At 40.0% G+C, this 15584-nt stretch overlaps 2 protein-coding genes across 2 annotated transcripts; one reads left to right on the top strand and one right to left on the bottom strand.

Annotated features, from left to right (window-relative positions):
- Positions 1-599: 599 nt before the first annotated feature.
- timm8b (translocase of inner mitochondrial membrane 8 homolog B (yeast)) lies at positions 600-3334 on the bottom strand. The gene is made up of 2 exons (XM_051398440.1): positions 3090-3334; positions 600-998 (listed from the first exon to the last, which is right to left on the bottom strand). The coding sequence occupies exons 1-2, from the start codon at positions 3189-3191 to the stop codon at positions 831-833; spliced, it is 270 nt and encodes an 89-aa protein (XP_051254400.1). The 5' UTR covers positions 3192-3334; the 3' UTR covers positions 600-830.
- A 386-nt stretch (positions 3335-3720) lies between these two features.
- sdhdb (succinate dehydrogenase complex, subunit D, integral membrane protein b) lies at positions 3721-13309 on the top strand. Its single transcript, XM_051397771.1, has 4 exons — positions 3721-3829; positions 6386-6496; positions 8327-8477; positions 11687-13309. The coding sequence occupies exons 1-4, from the start codon at positions 3781-3783 to the stop codon at positions 11850-11852; spliced, it is 477 nt and encodes a 158-aa protein (XP_051253731.1). The 5' UTR covers positions 3721-3780; the 3' UTR covers positions 11853-13309.
- Positions 13310-15584: the final 2275 nt, after the last annotated feature.

Below are 15584 nucleotides of genomic sequence, written 5' to 3'. Positions count from 1 at the left end.
CACCCTTGTACCCACAGTGCACACAAAGGCCATTTCTTTGCAACTATTTGGATGGAAATATTTGATAGTGATTCCTTTCTAAAATAATCTCACAATCTCTCCCTGCCCTCACCCCCAATACATTTCCATACTAAGATAACGCCCACGCGTTTTTTACCACTGTTCTTTAGAGCCTGCACTCTCTTATAAGATAAGATAAAAAGATGAATATCATAATACTGACCTCTAGTAGGTTTTTTGTGTATATTAATCAGTATTCATTCTACTGTATTCATACAGCATTTATTTATAGTTTTAATTTTATCAGAATAAATTTACTTCAATACTTGCACTACAGATATTTGTCAGCCAAGAACAGAGGACGTGTCTGAATAATATTTCTGTGTTTTTGGTATTTATCATTTCAGTTTTTGTGAATAAATATTTTTTAATGGTTTTCCTACATTTTCATCAGTACACCTTTTTCTGTATGACACACACAAAGTGATGAACTGAACCCAGATCTGTCCTCCAAACAGTTGAGCCACCATGGCTGGAATCTTTCCTGCTTCATTCTCTTCTTTGTTAAGTACATGAAGGATCACAGATGGGACATTGAGTGTGAGCGTACTGTGTGTCACTTTACTAATGTCACATTACATGATACGTCTTGCTGCCATTTGCAGCTACAACCAGAGTTTCCAGTCAGGACCACCAGTCAAAAACTTAAACAGTGAGTTATAAAAAACATGTCCTCTCCACAATATCTTCCAGCAACACGTAAGGAATACATAAGGAATAAATTTTTATCTATTTCATTATACAGTCCTGTTGGCATCTTTAGTCCATTATTAATGAGCGCCCTTCTGCACCATCTGCGTGAAGCGGTTGGTGATGGTCAGGGTGGTGTCAATGAAACGCTCAACGCAGCTCTGCAGGCACGTCTCTGTCCGGTAGTCCAGTTTTGAGCCTGGACTGTCCACACACTTATCCCAGCAGACATCAGTGAAAGTGTGCACCTGGAACAAACATAAAAGGCAGATGAACAGCTGATATATACAGACAGGTGACAGACTAGAACCTGAATGAACGAACAGAGAAACAGGAATGGTTTGATGAGAATGAAAATGATGTGAATCAATTAAACATCTACCGAAGAATGGAGAGGGTTCCAGAGACTAGCAGCTTTGTGCTGTTCTTTTCTTTGTCACCCATCAAGTCACAGTGATGGACTTCTGAACAGGTCGCAGAAACTGTCACACTAATTATGGTTGGATGAATTACCATTCGCCTTCTAGTGATCACTGACGATTTACTTTTTCCATTCTTTTTTTCCTTTATTCAATTTTCTTTAGTTTGTCCCCCCTTTTCTTTAATTGTTATTATTATCATTATTTAATCTTATTCAATTATTTATCTGTATTTTAGATGTTTTTTTGGGTTACCTTGTATGGCGGTCTGGGATGGGGGGTGTTGTGTGTTGTGCTGTTCTTTGTTTAAACTAATAAATAATAGTAATGTGTTGAAAAACAGAAATGACTTTAATGATCTGCAGCCTGTCGCACCAACTCTAAGTAACAACTAAATATTTACACACGTCCCTAAGGTAGTGTCACAGAATGATCACTCAGCATAATGTTTTCATGAATTGCAGCCATTTTGTGACACATTAATCGAGTAGAGACCCAATGTATTGATATTTCATTACGATGAGCTACGATGCCAGGTGGTTCATATCAGCTAGAAAGCTAATGTGCACGGTAACCATGGTGATTGAACAATTGGCCACTTACTGTGGTTAAGACTTCACGTCCAAACGAGTTAAGTTATGCCTGAAGTAATGGTAGTGCAACCAACTTTAGTAGCTGATTTAGTTACAAACTGATGAGCAGTTACTGAGTGTCGCCCTTACTAACTTAGGAGAGACTGTACACACAGCGGGTGCACAGCTGTCTTCTTCTCCCTGATGCTTGGCCATTGTTCAATGAGACCAGTGGTTCTCAAACTTTTTCGGTCATTCCCCACTTTGGACAAGGGGGAATTTTCAAGCCCCACCTGCTCCCATCGCCCCAACCCAATGCTAATGAAATATGCAACAAGCTTAAAATTTTCCAATTTATTGAAGTAACAAGTAGTATCAGTATAGTAACAAGTTGTATCTAAATACAAACTAACTATCTACATCAATTCCTGTTACACTTGTGATCGGTCTAATAAGCGGCAACACACAGCTATAAGGACGGTTTGCTCTCACACGCACTGCATTTATAGTCACACACACACACACACACACACACACACACACACACACACACACGCAGTCACTCTCTAGTCTAGTGCGCGGTCTTGCTCCAGATTCCGGGAGATTGGATCTCATTTGTGGGCGTCAAGGAGCCGCTGTCAATATGCGGGAGACTCCCAGAACTTCTGGGACAGTTGGGATGTCTGGATAAAGATATAAAGGCATAAAAAGGAACATTTCCTCCCGTGTGGTGTGCCCCACCTGTCAGTCTCTATTCCCCACCAGTGGGGAGCGCCCCACACTTTGACAACCGCGGAATTAGAGAATTTACTTAACATTTACTTTTCTTCACAGAAGTGAACCAAATGCTGGCATATAGGCCTACTGTGTATATTTCTTAAGAAGACCTCACGACCCCACATGACGCTTTGGCAAACCCTAGTGGGGGTCCGGACCCCCAGGTTGGGAACCACTGGTTTAGACTAAGTGACAGTTTTAAGTTCAATGAAAAAAAAAGACATGTATTTGGAAAAATGTCTTAAGATTTGGAGATTAAAATAATTTCTAATGCCACCTTTAAATACTTCACTAATGTACCACACTAATGTAATGTTTTTGAGTTCTAATATCTTCATTTGGGACTCCTCCAAGCAAATATTGATACATGTGATTGATTAGTAGCAACATTAAGCATTGGTAAAATCCCACATGATGTTCTCCAACTGGCGTCGTCTTTATGACAAAGCAAAGAAACCTTGAGCTGTGAGATCTTCCACGGCACAGTGGCTCATTATCTGCCGGCGTGTGGCCTCGCTCTCTCGGATCAGTGCTAAAGTGCTACAGGGTTTAGCATGGTTAGCATACCAACCTGTGCCTGGAACTGCGCTTTCTGTTGCTCTATGGCGATCATACGCTGGAGCTCCGTCGCCTCCGCTTTCTCCGACGCACTTATATTGTCATAACCGTCCATTGTGTTATTGAATAGTTACAGAACAACTCCGTATTCACACACAGTTGGCGGAGACAAGATGAGGTGACCTTCGGTTTCACCGCGAGTGAGCGCTGCAGCCGCTCAGATAGCACAGATCTACAAATCAGACGATGCGCCACACACAGGGGCGGATCCTGCGTGCGCAGTGTGGAAATCTGCGTGCGCCGTGTGACACAGGAAGTGACACTTTCAAAGATATTTCTATATACACATATACATATATATATTCTGTATAAAACACCTCTTTGCCTCTTGGTTAAATGATAATATTTAATTTGTTTGTTTAGTTTCGTTTTAGTTTTCCTAAATGTATTACCTAATATATTATATTAATTATATATTAATTATTATGTAATTATAATGATTAAAATAGATGTTAATCATTATAATTCATCTACAGCGGACTATTTCAATAAGTAGCTCCTAAAACATATGTTATATATTTTGCATTGAGTAATAAAAGCCGAGAGAACCTGAGATGACCCCAGAGGGGCTCCGTATATTTAGGCTGCTGACGGCGCAACAACTACATCCGGGTAACTGTGGTGACCTTGGTTGGTTGATCATCATGGCGGCTATCGTCAGCTTGAGTTCTGTGTGTCGCAGAGGAGTCAAACGTGAGTACTTCTGCCTGTTCTCCGTGTTTCTGGGTTTATTCAGTATGTGTGCTAGTTGTAGTAGTTTGAGAGCAGGGCGTTTGACAGACGGAAGGTCGAACAGGAGCGGTGTACGAACAAACCCGGGCTGGAAGAGACTACTGCTTCAAGTTCACGACTTTAGTTCAGCGAGCCTGTAGAGTCTTTATTACTGGGTAGCATCGCTGCTAAACTTCCACCTCTCGGACGGATTAACAGCGATGTCCACTGAGGGGGGACTGACGTGTTTTTACCATAATGACATCAGACTGACCGACCATGACGTTATTGCTCGCGCGATATAATCCCCAGACTGTACACCACCAAACACCGTCTAGAAGTTTGTGAAGTATACGTTAACACACACATTGACGAAATTACACACCAGTGAAAACGGAACTGCAGACATTTTCCGATGTGGCAAGACTCTGTTTTAAATTCGGCATATGTCACAGACACTAGAGAGCATAGTAGCTCCTTCAGTAAAAGTTCATGTTAAGCCAAGACTGCTCGCCACCGCCCTCCTTTGACTCTTTGGGTCGACGCCTTCCACCCTCCAATATACACACACACACACACACACACACATACATCACACACACACACACACACACACACACACACACACACACACACATACACATACACACACACACACACACACACACACACACACACATACACACACACACACACACACACACACACACACACACACACACACACACACACATACACACACACACACACACACACACTCCTGCAGTACCAGAGGCTGCACTTTCAGGACCGCATCTCTGGGACCTTAGGTCTTCGCGACAGCGCCACCTAGCCAAATACTACTTTCTACCAAGGTTTTATGGGTTTATTCCACCCAAATACTACTTTGTCCAAGTACTTCTTTACAGAGCTTAATGTTGGGCTATTTGTGTAATTAGTTCATTATAATCAGGTAAAATAAATATGAGGTCACAGGGCTCCAGACTAACTTTTTGCATCGGTTGCACTGGTGGGCCTAACTTTTTTTTGTTTAGGTGCACCAGCACAAAATGTAGGTGCACCCAAATTTTTCATTGCGTCACCTTTAACGCCATAAGGTCATCTTTTTATCGCTCTCCATAACTTTCATATAATGTGAATGATTTTTAAACAAGAACAAGGTGCTTGTCTCTATTTGAAGTGCAATTATATATAAAAAGAAAAATAAAGTGTTTAAAGTGCTTCACTGAGCTGAAGTTGAACATTTCAAACTAAAACACGAAGCAAAATAAAACATTTCCAAATAAAAGAGGACCTGATTGCTACTACCTGCTGCTGAAATGCAGCTGGGAGAGGGGCCACTTTCTCTACACACTTGTCACGGCATATCGTGTGTTTTTTAGACATGTTATGTTTTTTTAAAGTTTCGATACGAAACGTTGTTGACCCGCTCACAAATGCACTGTTTCCGGCCATATTCTGACCGCACTCCTGACAGTACACGCAGTGCATTGCGTTACGTCCTTTGTTGTACCTCAGCCAGGTAAATAGTTTCAGCCAGTCCTGTCTGAAGGAATATATTTTGACCTTTTTAATTTGGGTCTCGGAGCCGGGCTCTATCCCAGACTCGGTTGTCTCCTCCTCTGGTTCCGAGTCTGATGCTGTCGCCGAAGGACCGGGGATCGGCAGTTTTTAAACACACACAATTTAGCGCGACGAACAGGACCACAGCCAATCAGAGGCAAAGACCCGCCCGAGCCCTGTCTCTTATTGGTTTAGAACACAATATGATCCTACCATGAGTGTGTGAGTTTGCTCACAGGAGAACACAGAGAGATGATGTGCTTATATTTTCACCTGGGCAGCGTCAGGTGCACTCTGGAGCCCTGGGTCATATTCTACGCCCCCAGTCACTAGATCTCAACCACATATTGGAAAGGCTGGATAGAGACAAAACAAGAACAACTCTGGGGATAGATTCAGGATTTTTAAAATATTAATATTAACAACAAGCAGCAAACTCCATCTGATTCGGTAGGTGGCATTGTCACGGAAAACTAAGGTCCTACAAATGTGTTCCTGAAAGTGCCGCCTCTGGTTTGGCTGTGAATGGAAAGCAGATTTGTTGAATCCTGTTATTTTGTTGTTTTTTTTACCCAGTGTTTATAGCAGTATATAAAAGGAATGCACGACTGCTGTCAGAGTTCCTTCTGTTATGGTGGTGAATAAATGTTTTCAAGACAAAAAATATATAATATATAATCAACACTGGGAAATTGTGAAAATTGAAAATGAGAAATTATGTGGAAAAATTAACATATTTGTAAGTTTTTAAACTGTCTTCATAATGTCAGTGACAGGAACAGTTAATGTTTACAGTAAAAGTTTATGTCAAGTTATTTTAACATCATTTGTTTTAGTTGAGGCATTCTGAAATGATGTAAGAGTATGATAGTTTTATTGAGTGGTTTATAGATTTACATTCTGGGTTAAGCTATGTTAGAATGTGGTCATTTCTGAGCCCTTTTGGAAACATGACTGTTTGTCTTCTCTCCTCAGCTCTGTTCTACCAAAGCACTTTGCTGGCCAGGCCACTGGTTGTACCACACAAATACCAGGAGCAGCCCTACCTGCTGACAGCCAAGATTCATGCATCACAGGCTCTGCACGGTCAGTGCTGACAAGCATGCTTGTACATGCAGTGTATATACAGGAAGTATATTGAATAACAGGAAAATCTTAATATACATAGTAAAGCCACAGGGTGAGCCATAACCACAGAGTTGACCCCACTGACACAGTTCCATCAACCAGATAACGTATAAACTACACTTGGGTGGGGTTAGGATAAATCTAATACCTTTTTACTATAGTGCAAACAACAACACAGCAAATCATTTAACGTAAACTCCCAGCACACCATCTAGTGTCTCTCCTTCCAGGCAGGCGGACTGCTGATGACCTGATTCTCAGGACGTTGTTCGGAGTTCTTACATGGAAACAGTTTCTTTTTGATGAGATTAGAGCTGTCTTCAACTAGTGGTGTTCCATGCTGGTAGGCGTTCTTCCGATGGCATTTAATGGCAGACTAGAGTATTTGTAGGCACTTATGCTGCCCCGTCAGGTCCGGAAGAATTTTGTACGCTACTGTAGAAAAACAAGTACCTTAAAGTTTTATAATTTTGGCATCTATTTGGTCAGTGTCAGCTCTCGTGACATCCCTGGTCCAAGTATCACAGTACATTTTGAAATGGTCAGAGTCCAGCGTAGAATGTTGAATATTAATGGCAGTGAACAGGTTAAGGGTGTCTAACAGGATCATTTTGGTTGCTATTGTGGTGATCATTCAGTTTAGTTGCTTTTGACTGATGTGTGTTTTTCCGTTTCACATGAAAGCAGGCGGCCTCGATTTTAAATGGTGGTGCTATCACAACACCAGTTTCATATGAGGTCTGCTTAACTTGAGCAGGTGTCATCTGTGGCCCCATTACAGTGTGACAGAAGGGTCTCTGGAAAGCCACATGTACCAATGTGTCAAATACCAAAAGTGGGTCAAACTCTTAGTCTTGTTTACTTGAGTCTGTTTTCCTTGATTTAAATCATAATTTTGTTTTCTGAAGTGTAAAAAAAGTTATTTGGCAAAAAGTTGGCACCAGAACCAATACATTGGGTGAATTGAGAGTGTGTGTGTGTGTGTGTGGCATCATGTCATCTTCATGTAGCATGAAGTATTAAAAAGTTACATTCTTTGGTTGCATAATCATTGATGAGATATTTCCTGATCTAAACCAAGGAAGCTTTTTATCATGAGACCCACTGACAGTATATATAAGGTTAGACCACATTATTGTTGTTAAAGGTGTTTAACATTGACACATTGACCAATTTGACAGATTTTGTTAAATGAGAGGGGGTTCAACAGTCACAAAAACAGTTTGACACGTTGTTTCATACTAGGACTGTACGATGTGGTAAAAAAAAATCATACTGTGATTATTTGAACAAAGATTATTGCCAAATGATTCACGATTAGTGGGAATATTAGGTCACCATTATACGTTTTCCAGAAAGAAAAAAGGTATGAAGTTCCAAATACCTCGCTGTGTCTTATCCTAAAGAAAGACTTTGACTTTTTAGGAGTAATATAGATAATAAGGTTGATACCACTTGCTTATCTTTAGTCAACAGCCCGGTCAATAAATAGTTCAGTACAAAACCGTCATAAAACCACATTGTGTCTTTTTCATTTTCTTCTTTGGTTTGGTTTAAACAAACAAGATATGACCTGTTAATAAGAGAGCTGTAAAGATGCTGGTACGTGGATTTTGTTACCTTTGAGTCACGCTAGCTGTTTCCCCCTTTTACCCGTCTTTGTACTAAGCTACAAAGAGACAAAAAAACAACCACACAGACACAAAACAACTACAGAGAGAAACAAAATACTACAGAGAGACCCATAATGAAGTCTGCTAATAAACCACTGTTTCTCTTGCTCTACAGCGGGCTCTGGCTCTAAAGCTGCCTCTCTGCACTGGACAGCAGAGCGAGTTTTGAGCATCCTGCTGCTGGCCATGGGGCCCGCAGCCTATTTTAGCCCCAGTCCTATGGTTGACTACTCCCTGGCTGCTGCCCTGACCCTGCACGGACACTGGTAAGACGAGCAAACACTAACTAGAACCTGGTTGTCATACCCATAATTCAACTGTCAAACAGATCATGTCTCACTAATGATGCTTTCCTTCTATCTTTTTAGTTTTTACATTTAACACATTCAATGTTACACCGTCCATTTCCAACCGACCACTTTTACATGAGTGACTTCCTGTTTGCTTGGCAGGGACCCAGCAAAGACCACATACCAGAGGAAGGCCTAACCAAATACTGCTCTTTATGCAGCAGAGCACGTGAGCAGAGTGGAACAGTGAGGATTTCCGCTCCTAGCCCACAGAGCCGTGAGGGCGCTCTGCTCAAAACCGTTCCACGCTTAACTCAGAGTTCACCCCGCTCCACTGTATTTAAATTTGAGTTTAAATCCTGTTTAAGATGTGTGATACAGCTGTATGTCACACCGGGGACACAGGCAGCGGGACAGAAGCCCTCCCTGCTCTTTTTGAATTCATTGTTGCAGGAGAAGAGACACCCCGCTTATCCATGAACACATAATTCATGAGGTTATTATGAAAGTCAGCTGTACGTGTGATTTTTGTGATTTAAGGAAAGCAATACAGCTCATGCATGAATTGACAATGAATAGGAAGCCTGGAAATAATCCTGGTGCCACATACAGTCGTACCAGAGGTAGGCATACGCTTACCAGAGTGAGACTGGAGCAGGATGGAGCTGGAGATAAGGCGATGCTCCAGCTATTTTAAATAACCATCATGAAGGTTATAATCTTCAGCTTTTGTTGTTGTTTTTTTGACATTTCAGAGAGGTGTTCAAATTAGGGCTGCAGCTATCGAATATTTTGGTAATCGAGTATTCTATAGAATATTCCATCGATTCATCAAGTAATCGGATGAAACATACTTTTGCTTAATTAAAGCCCAATTATAAATACACAATAGAAAACAAGACAGATCACTGTTTTCAGTTTTCAGTCCCGGCGTTTGCCGTTCTGTACAGCAAAACTGTCCACACACGTTACAGAGCCCGCTTCCGTCTTCTTCCGCGTTGTGACGTAAGCACGTTGTGTCACACTAAAAAGAATCCGTGCACAATGTGAGCTTTACGAGGCTTCGAGGCAGACGAAATTCCTCGATCATTCTTTGTAATCGAGGTACTCGAGGTACTCTAGGAATCGTTGCAGCCCTAGTTCAAATTCTACTTCATGCTCATTTTGGGGGCTAACTGAATGCTTGCAATATTAGAAACCCCTCTCACTATAAACCAGGGTTTTTGGCTCAATGTCTAATAAGGGGAAACTAAATTTTATTTTTTACCAGCCATAAAACTGCATCATGCATTTTCTGGCTAAAACTAATTACCGTTAGTTTTGAGCCTTTCTGAACCTTCTGAGCATGGTGGTTCAACATGGAGGGCAACCCGCTGCATGTGTAGAAATAAACTCATTCTAAAGCAACAAAAACATAATTATTGTTATTTTCAGGTGATTATACACTAATGTAAACATAGTTTTGCATATTATTTAAACATACATTATATTGGATCCCCCCACACACACACACACACACACACACACACACACTGGACCTTTTACACCAGAAATTTGTTGCCACATCTCTAATAACATGTCCAGGAAAAACATAGACATTGTGTAGTAAGTTGATTTGATTTGATTTACTGCCGTCACAGTTGGTATGGTAAACAATGAGGGTCACATAAGTCTCAGCCGGTACACACCAATGTGGCCAGTAACCTGTTTATTTTTCCCCCAAACCCAAAATGTACCTGCATTGGGTACCTGGTGATTGTTCATTTTGGACCCTGATATAAATAAATATAAACTCCAGCCTCAAGAATGACCGGTTAATTGAAATGACACACTGACTTCACTTATCCTGGGAAAACGCAAATGTGGAGGGTAAATTCCTTCATCACGAGGTCTGCAGGGAGTTGTAGTCGAATGGGATTGGAGCGTTAATTTAGCATCCAGGTTAAGTGCAGTCATCCTCTCCTCCGTGGAGACTGCTCAGACTGCCATCTAACAGATCAAGGGCTTTTGGGGAGTATGAATGAAAGTTCTTCAAACCCTCCACAAACTTATTTCCCAACCGTTCCTACCCAGTAAAAGATTTAGCTTGTTCGCTGACCCTTACCGCACAAAAGGCAAACTTTGTGCCCCGGAGGGTTATTGGTGGGTGGGGTTGGGATTCAGCCATCTCGCCGTTAGCTGTCGGCAGCTATTAATTCAGCTCTGGTTAGTTCTGGCTCTGTTTGCAGACTTGAGAAGGTGGCTTTAGCTTAGCGTCACAGCGCTGTGTCCGTCCATCAGTTAGAGCGCAGAACGAACAGCATGGCAGGTGTAAGGCCACAAATCCCAGTCATGAGTAGTGAGAAGTCTTGTTAAGCAACAGCTTTCGGGGGCAGGTCCATTAGCTCGAAGGGTCAAGCCATGTCTGGTTTGACCAAAACCAGTTCGACAAATGCCCCGATGTCATTTGGCGACGTCATTGCCACGGTTTGAAACATAAGCAAAGTCTGTGCCTAATAGGATTTTATAGCAGTAAGGAATGTTGGAACTAAATGCCAACCTGATGAACATGGCTTCCATAAGTCATTAAGCTTTTTGAGTTGAGGTGGAAGAGGGGGCAAAATGGATGGTTAAACAAATGTGTTAAATTATGAAACTAAACTAATAAAGGCTAATTTTTCGTACTTTTCTATTTTACAGAAAAAATATATAGAAATTGACGTTAATTGATTTTGACTTGTGTTGTGCGCTCCGTAAACTTGCATGCAGTAAATACACTTAGGCAATGGCAGTATCTGATTTAATATGCGCTTGAACATCAACATATGTGGGGTTTTATTCTGTGTCTCAAGCTCACAGCTTTAGTCGCTGTATGCGTATACTGGGGAGGAATGGGAACACTTGGGAACTTTCCTGAGAACCCCCTGGTTTTTAACATTTCTTCAGAATCAAAGTAATTCATCTAATGGTACACAGCAAAAAATGTTAATGGCTAATTCAGCAAACTTCATTTTCCAAAATGATGGCGATACATCAGGAAAGGTGGCCTCTCCGCCTTAGCAGCTCCAGCTCTGTATAAGGTGACGTTTGTTTGGCCATCCTAACCACTTTGTATGAAGCACACTGAGGCCAGTTCTGAAAACAATCTGTTTCTCTCTTCACCGATTGCTCACCCTTTTGTGTTTGCATATATTTTTGTCTCGTAGGGGTATCGGGCAGGTGTTAACGGACTACGTTCACGGTGACACAAAGATCAAGATGACCAATGCAGGTCTCTTCCTCCTGTCCACAGTGACCTTCGCTGGTCTTTGCTACTTCAACTACAACGACGTGGGCATCTGCAAAGCCATCGCCCTGCTCTGGAGCAAATGAATAAAACTGTGGACTGGGAAACTTGGGAGGACCTAGACACTGGGACGCGAGCGATCTTGTCCTGGCTGATTGTAAAAATTCAAGTTGTTTAATGTAAATTCTTATAAATATCATTTTGACAATATTACGGTGATTCACAAGTGTGTAATTGTGATGACGTCGATCAATTCTGGCTCGTCTGTTAAGTTCTGGCTCTGTCTAGATACAATAATGATTTTTCAACTAGCATCCATTTTCGAATATGTGGGAGAGTAGCTTGTTTGTTGTCAGTGTGGACTCTAAGCTACGTTCCACGGTAGATCCTGAACAGCAACATGTCCAGTTATTTAAAGTGTCACTACCAGTTCTACAAATAAGAGATATCCAATATACTGAAATGTAATTGTTATATTTACTGTGGACATGCATGTTTTCAACAAAACTGCTACAACTTCTATCAAGTCGTACAGGAGAGTTTGATCTAATTTATTTTTTAAATGGTCCTTTTTGTGGCAGATTTCCTAAATGTGTTTTGTTTCTGTCACAATGTGTACATACCACCCCACACTTACAAATGAATTCATACACGGTCCACTTTGTGCGTCTGTTGTTACTCACCATGTCACTCAGTTTCGGTGTACTCCAAGGAGCAAATGTTGGAAGCAACTTGAAGTCACAGGTTGTATTATGAAACCTCTTGCATCGGCCTGTTTAATCCAGGAGATTGCTGCTCTGTCAAAGGTTCTATGAAGTCAAGGGAGGCTACATCTGATCAGAAATTCAAGCCATCCAGTAATAGTCAATGTTCCTGTGCATCAGCACAATGGCTAATGAAGTCTAGCAAAGTCTTGTCAGCTAACAGTGTATAACCCACAGCAGGGTCTGAAATCAACAGCTGCACATTGCCGTCCTCACTCAAGACAGTAACAGTGACTAATATGAATGCCTCTAACATATTGAGTCATGATGTACTTCATGTATGGATTACAAAGTCCTTCTACTGTGTGAGTGAGCAAACTGCATATTAAAAAAATTAATTTTGAAAATAGTAACAATGTACTTTAATTTAGACAATTTTACAATTCTTATAGTTAAGTTTACAACCTCATGGCAAATAAAATAAAGTCAGTTTCAGGCCCTGTTCCTGAACCAGTGAGAGCCTGTTTGATAAAATTGTGTCATGTAATCTAGGAACACTTACTCATGGTATACACACACAGTCCTTGCATGCAGCTATTAATACCAGCAATTGCCTGTGTACTGCTGGAACAAGTGTTAATCGCTGTAAAATTCTAAGTCCTGTATTCAATCTGTTGATGAGAGCTTACAAGTACGGTTGATCTGTTTGCTTCCTACAGCAATTGTCCATTTGTAATATCTGTTCAATTCATGTCATTTCAGATTATACGCACAAAATGAGATGTGGCAAGGAAAATGTGCTGTTCCTGCCTCAGCAGAATAAAGTTGGCTTTACAGAGGTTTTCATATTTGGACAATTTATGACCTGAAAATACACACAATATATACAATGACAAGAGTAGAAAAGGTATGTAATAGAGAACATAAAAATGAAGAAACAACACAAATGATCTGTACTGTTACACATTGAAATGAGTGATACAACTAGAAAAACTATATATAAATATAAAAAAAACTAATCACACCTACAAAAAGATGCATTCACTTTGAGTACCTTTCTGTTTTGTATTATTCGTATAAAAAAAACTGACATGAAGTCTTACTGGGAAAAACAAGTCTTGAAAAGGGACATTTTGAAATAAAAATGCCTATAATTAAATATAAATAAAATCCAATAAAACTTAACAATTAAAATGAATACTGAAATACTATAATATTCACTATAATTATTATAATTCAATGAATTGAAGCTGAACAATTTTTCCACTTGTGTCACAAATGGTTGGTTCATGTAGATGTCTCTATTTAATATTGAAAACCTCGGGTTTCCACATGCTCCAAGGTAGTTGTAATTAATTATATTTAAATGATTCAATGAAGAAAAATTTCTTCAACTCAAAACTCTGACACACAAGCTATTTATGAGACTGTCATCCCAGTTGGTTTGTCAAATGCGTCTTTTTGCTATTGAACAGAGCAATTATACTCTACTTATTACTACAAATGACACTATTCTGGCTTTGATAAAGGTCATGGAAACGGTATATTCCGTTTGGATATTCCGAATTAGGCCTCATTCCAAAGGAAGCATTTTCCACTAAGATATCTAGGATATTATTCAGGTTTTAGGAGCAATCTTTTTTTAGAAAAATACATAGAATTGAGCTTGGACCAATGTTTTTGATCACAAGAGTAAGAACTATATTTGTTTATGAAAAGATATATTACACACACATATACACAGATGACCACATTTGTTTGATCGTCATAAGAAAAGTACATCTGTACCAGATACTCGTTTCAGCAGAGTACCCGGCTCAACCCCAATGATGACATTTACAACTCATTTACACTTTGACTAAATTAATCTCGCAAGGCTCGTCCACACTCTCTTTACATCGCAGGACCAGTTTGTACAAAGTGCAATTATCTACAACCATTTCCTTAAATGCTAGGAATTTATCCCTGCAACAAGAGGACCGAAGGTTATACTTCATTGCTGACAACTTCTCCATGTAGAACAGCGCCCTGTGTTCATTTCCATCAATGTTTTCTGGAAGATCCTACACGAAAAAAACATGAGACAAACCTGATTTAATTGTCTGAATGGAAAAGGAAAAATAATTGAAAGTCTAAGCAGTATATGATAAAAAATAAAACCGGGATATCAATTGTGGTATCAAGGTGCAAAGACATTTCAGACAAGTTCTATGCAAGGAAATATGCATAGTTTAGCACAGTTCAGCATACCAAGCCTCAGAAAGCTTCTATTATTTGATCAAGATAAAATATGTTTTATATATTTTTGTCAAAGAAAATCTTTTTCAGTCATAATCTGTCTTCAATCTCATTTTGTGAAATAAAAAAATAAACTAATAAATTGTAAGAGAATCCTGAATCCAGCATTGAGAATTGATTTAACTTCTCTATTATCACTTGTTTATACCATTCTGCAGGACTTCCATTAACCCTTGAGGCACCTTTAAAACGAACATAGAAGTTTGAACCCGGGGACCCAAAATGGTCCCTCGTAAAAGTGTAATAAAAATGTCATATATAAACATTTTTTTTCACTTTCACCACATCAAATCTTTTCAACAACTTCAGACCTAACCATAGATACAGAGTTTTCATTATTTTCTTAAGTTCTTATGCCCTTTTGTCATAAAAACACCAGATTTTCTAAATGGGAAAAACACAATGTGATTATTTTCCAAAAATGAGGTGCAAAGTGGAATATTTGGGATGAGGTTATAAGAGCCTTGACTGGGTCAATAATTGATAACAACATTGATTTGGATGCATTATTATTTTTGGAACAACAATAAAAAACAAATCCTGGCCATGTTTCATACAATTAGCCTTTACACTGACCGATATATTGAGAATCAAACAAGTCAAAAAGGCTTTGGTACCCCAAGGTGCCTCGAGGGTTAAAGTGTAACAACACCCTTCAATTCTTCTAGCTCCCTCCGTCTCAGCAAATTTCAAAAATGGAGGGAGGCTGGGGGAGGTGGGCCGTCCTCCTCTGGTTCGAGGGCATTCATGATGTTTTTAAATATAAATTTCATTGCATAAAGTACTCCCATACGGTCAACTCTATGTCAGTACTGG

The sequence above is a fragment of the Dicentrarchus labrax genome, unplaced genomic scaffold, assembly GCF_905237075.1.
Source record: "Dicentrarchus labrax unplaced genomic scaffold, dlabrax2021, whole genome shotgun sequence".
In the NCBI taxonomy this organism is placed as follows: domain Eukaryota; kingdom Metazoa; phylum Chordata; class Actinopteri; family Moronidae; genus Dicentrarchus; species Dicentrarchus labrax.
The sequence above is the reverse complement of the archived record's forward strand: the minus strand, read 5'-3'. Positions and strand labels throughout refer to the sequence as shown.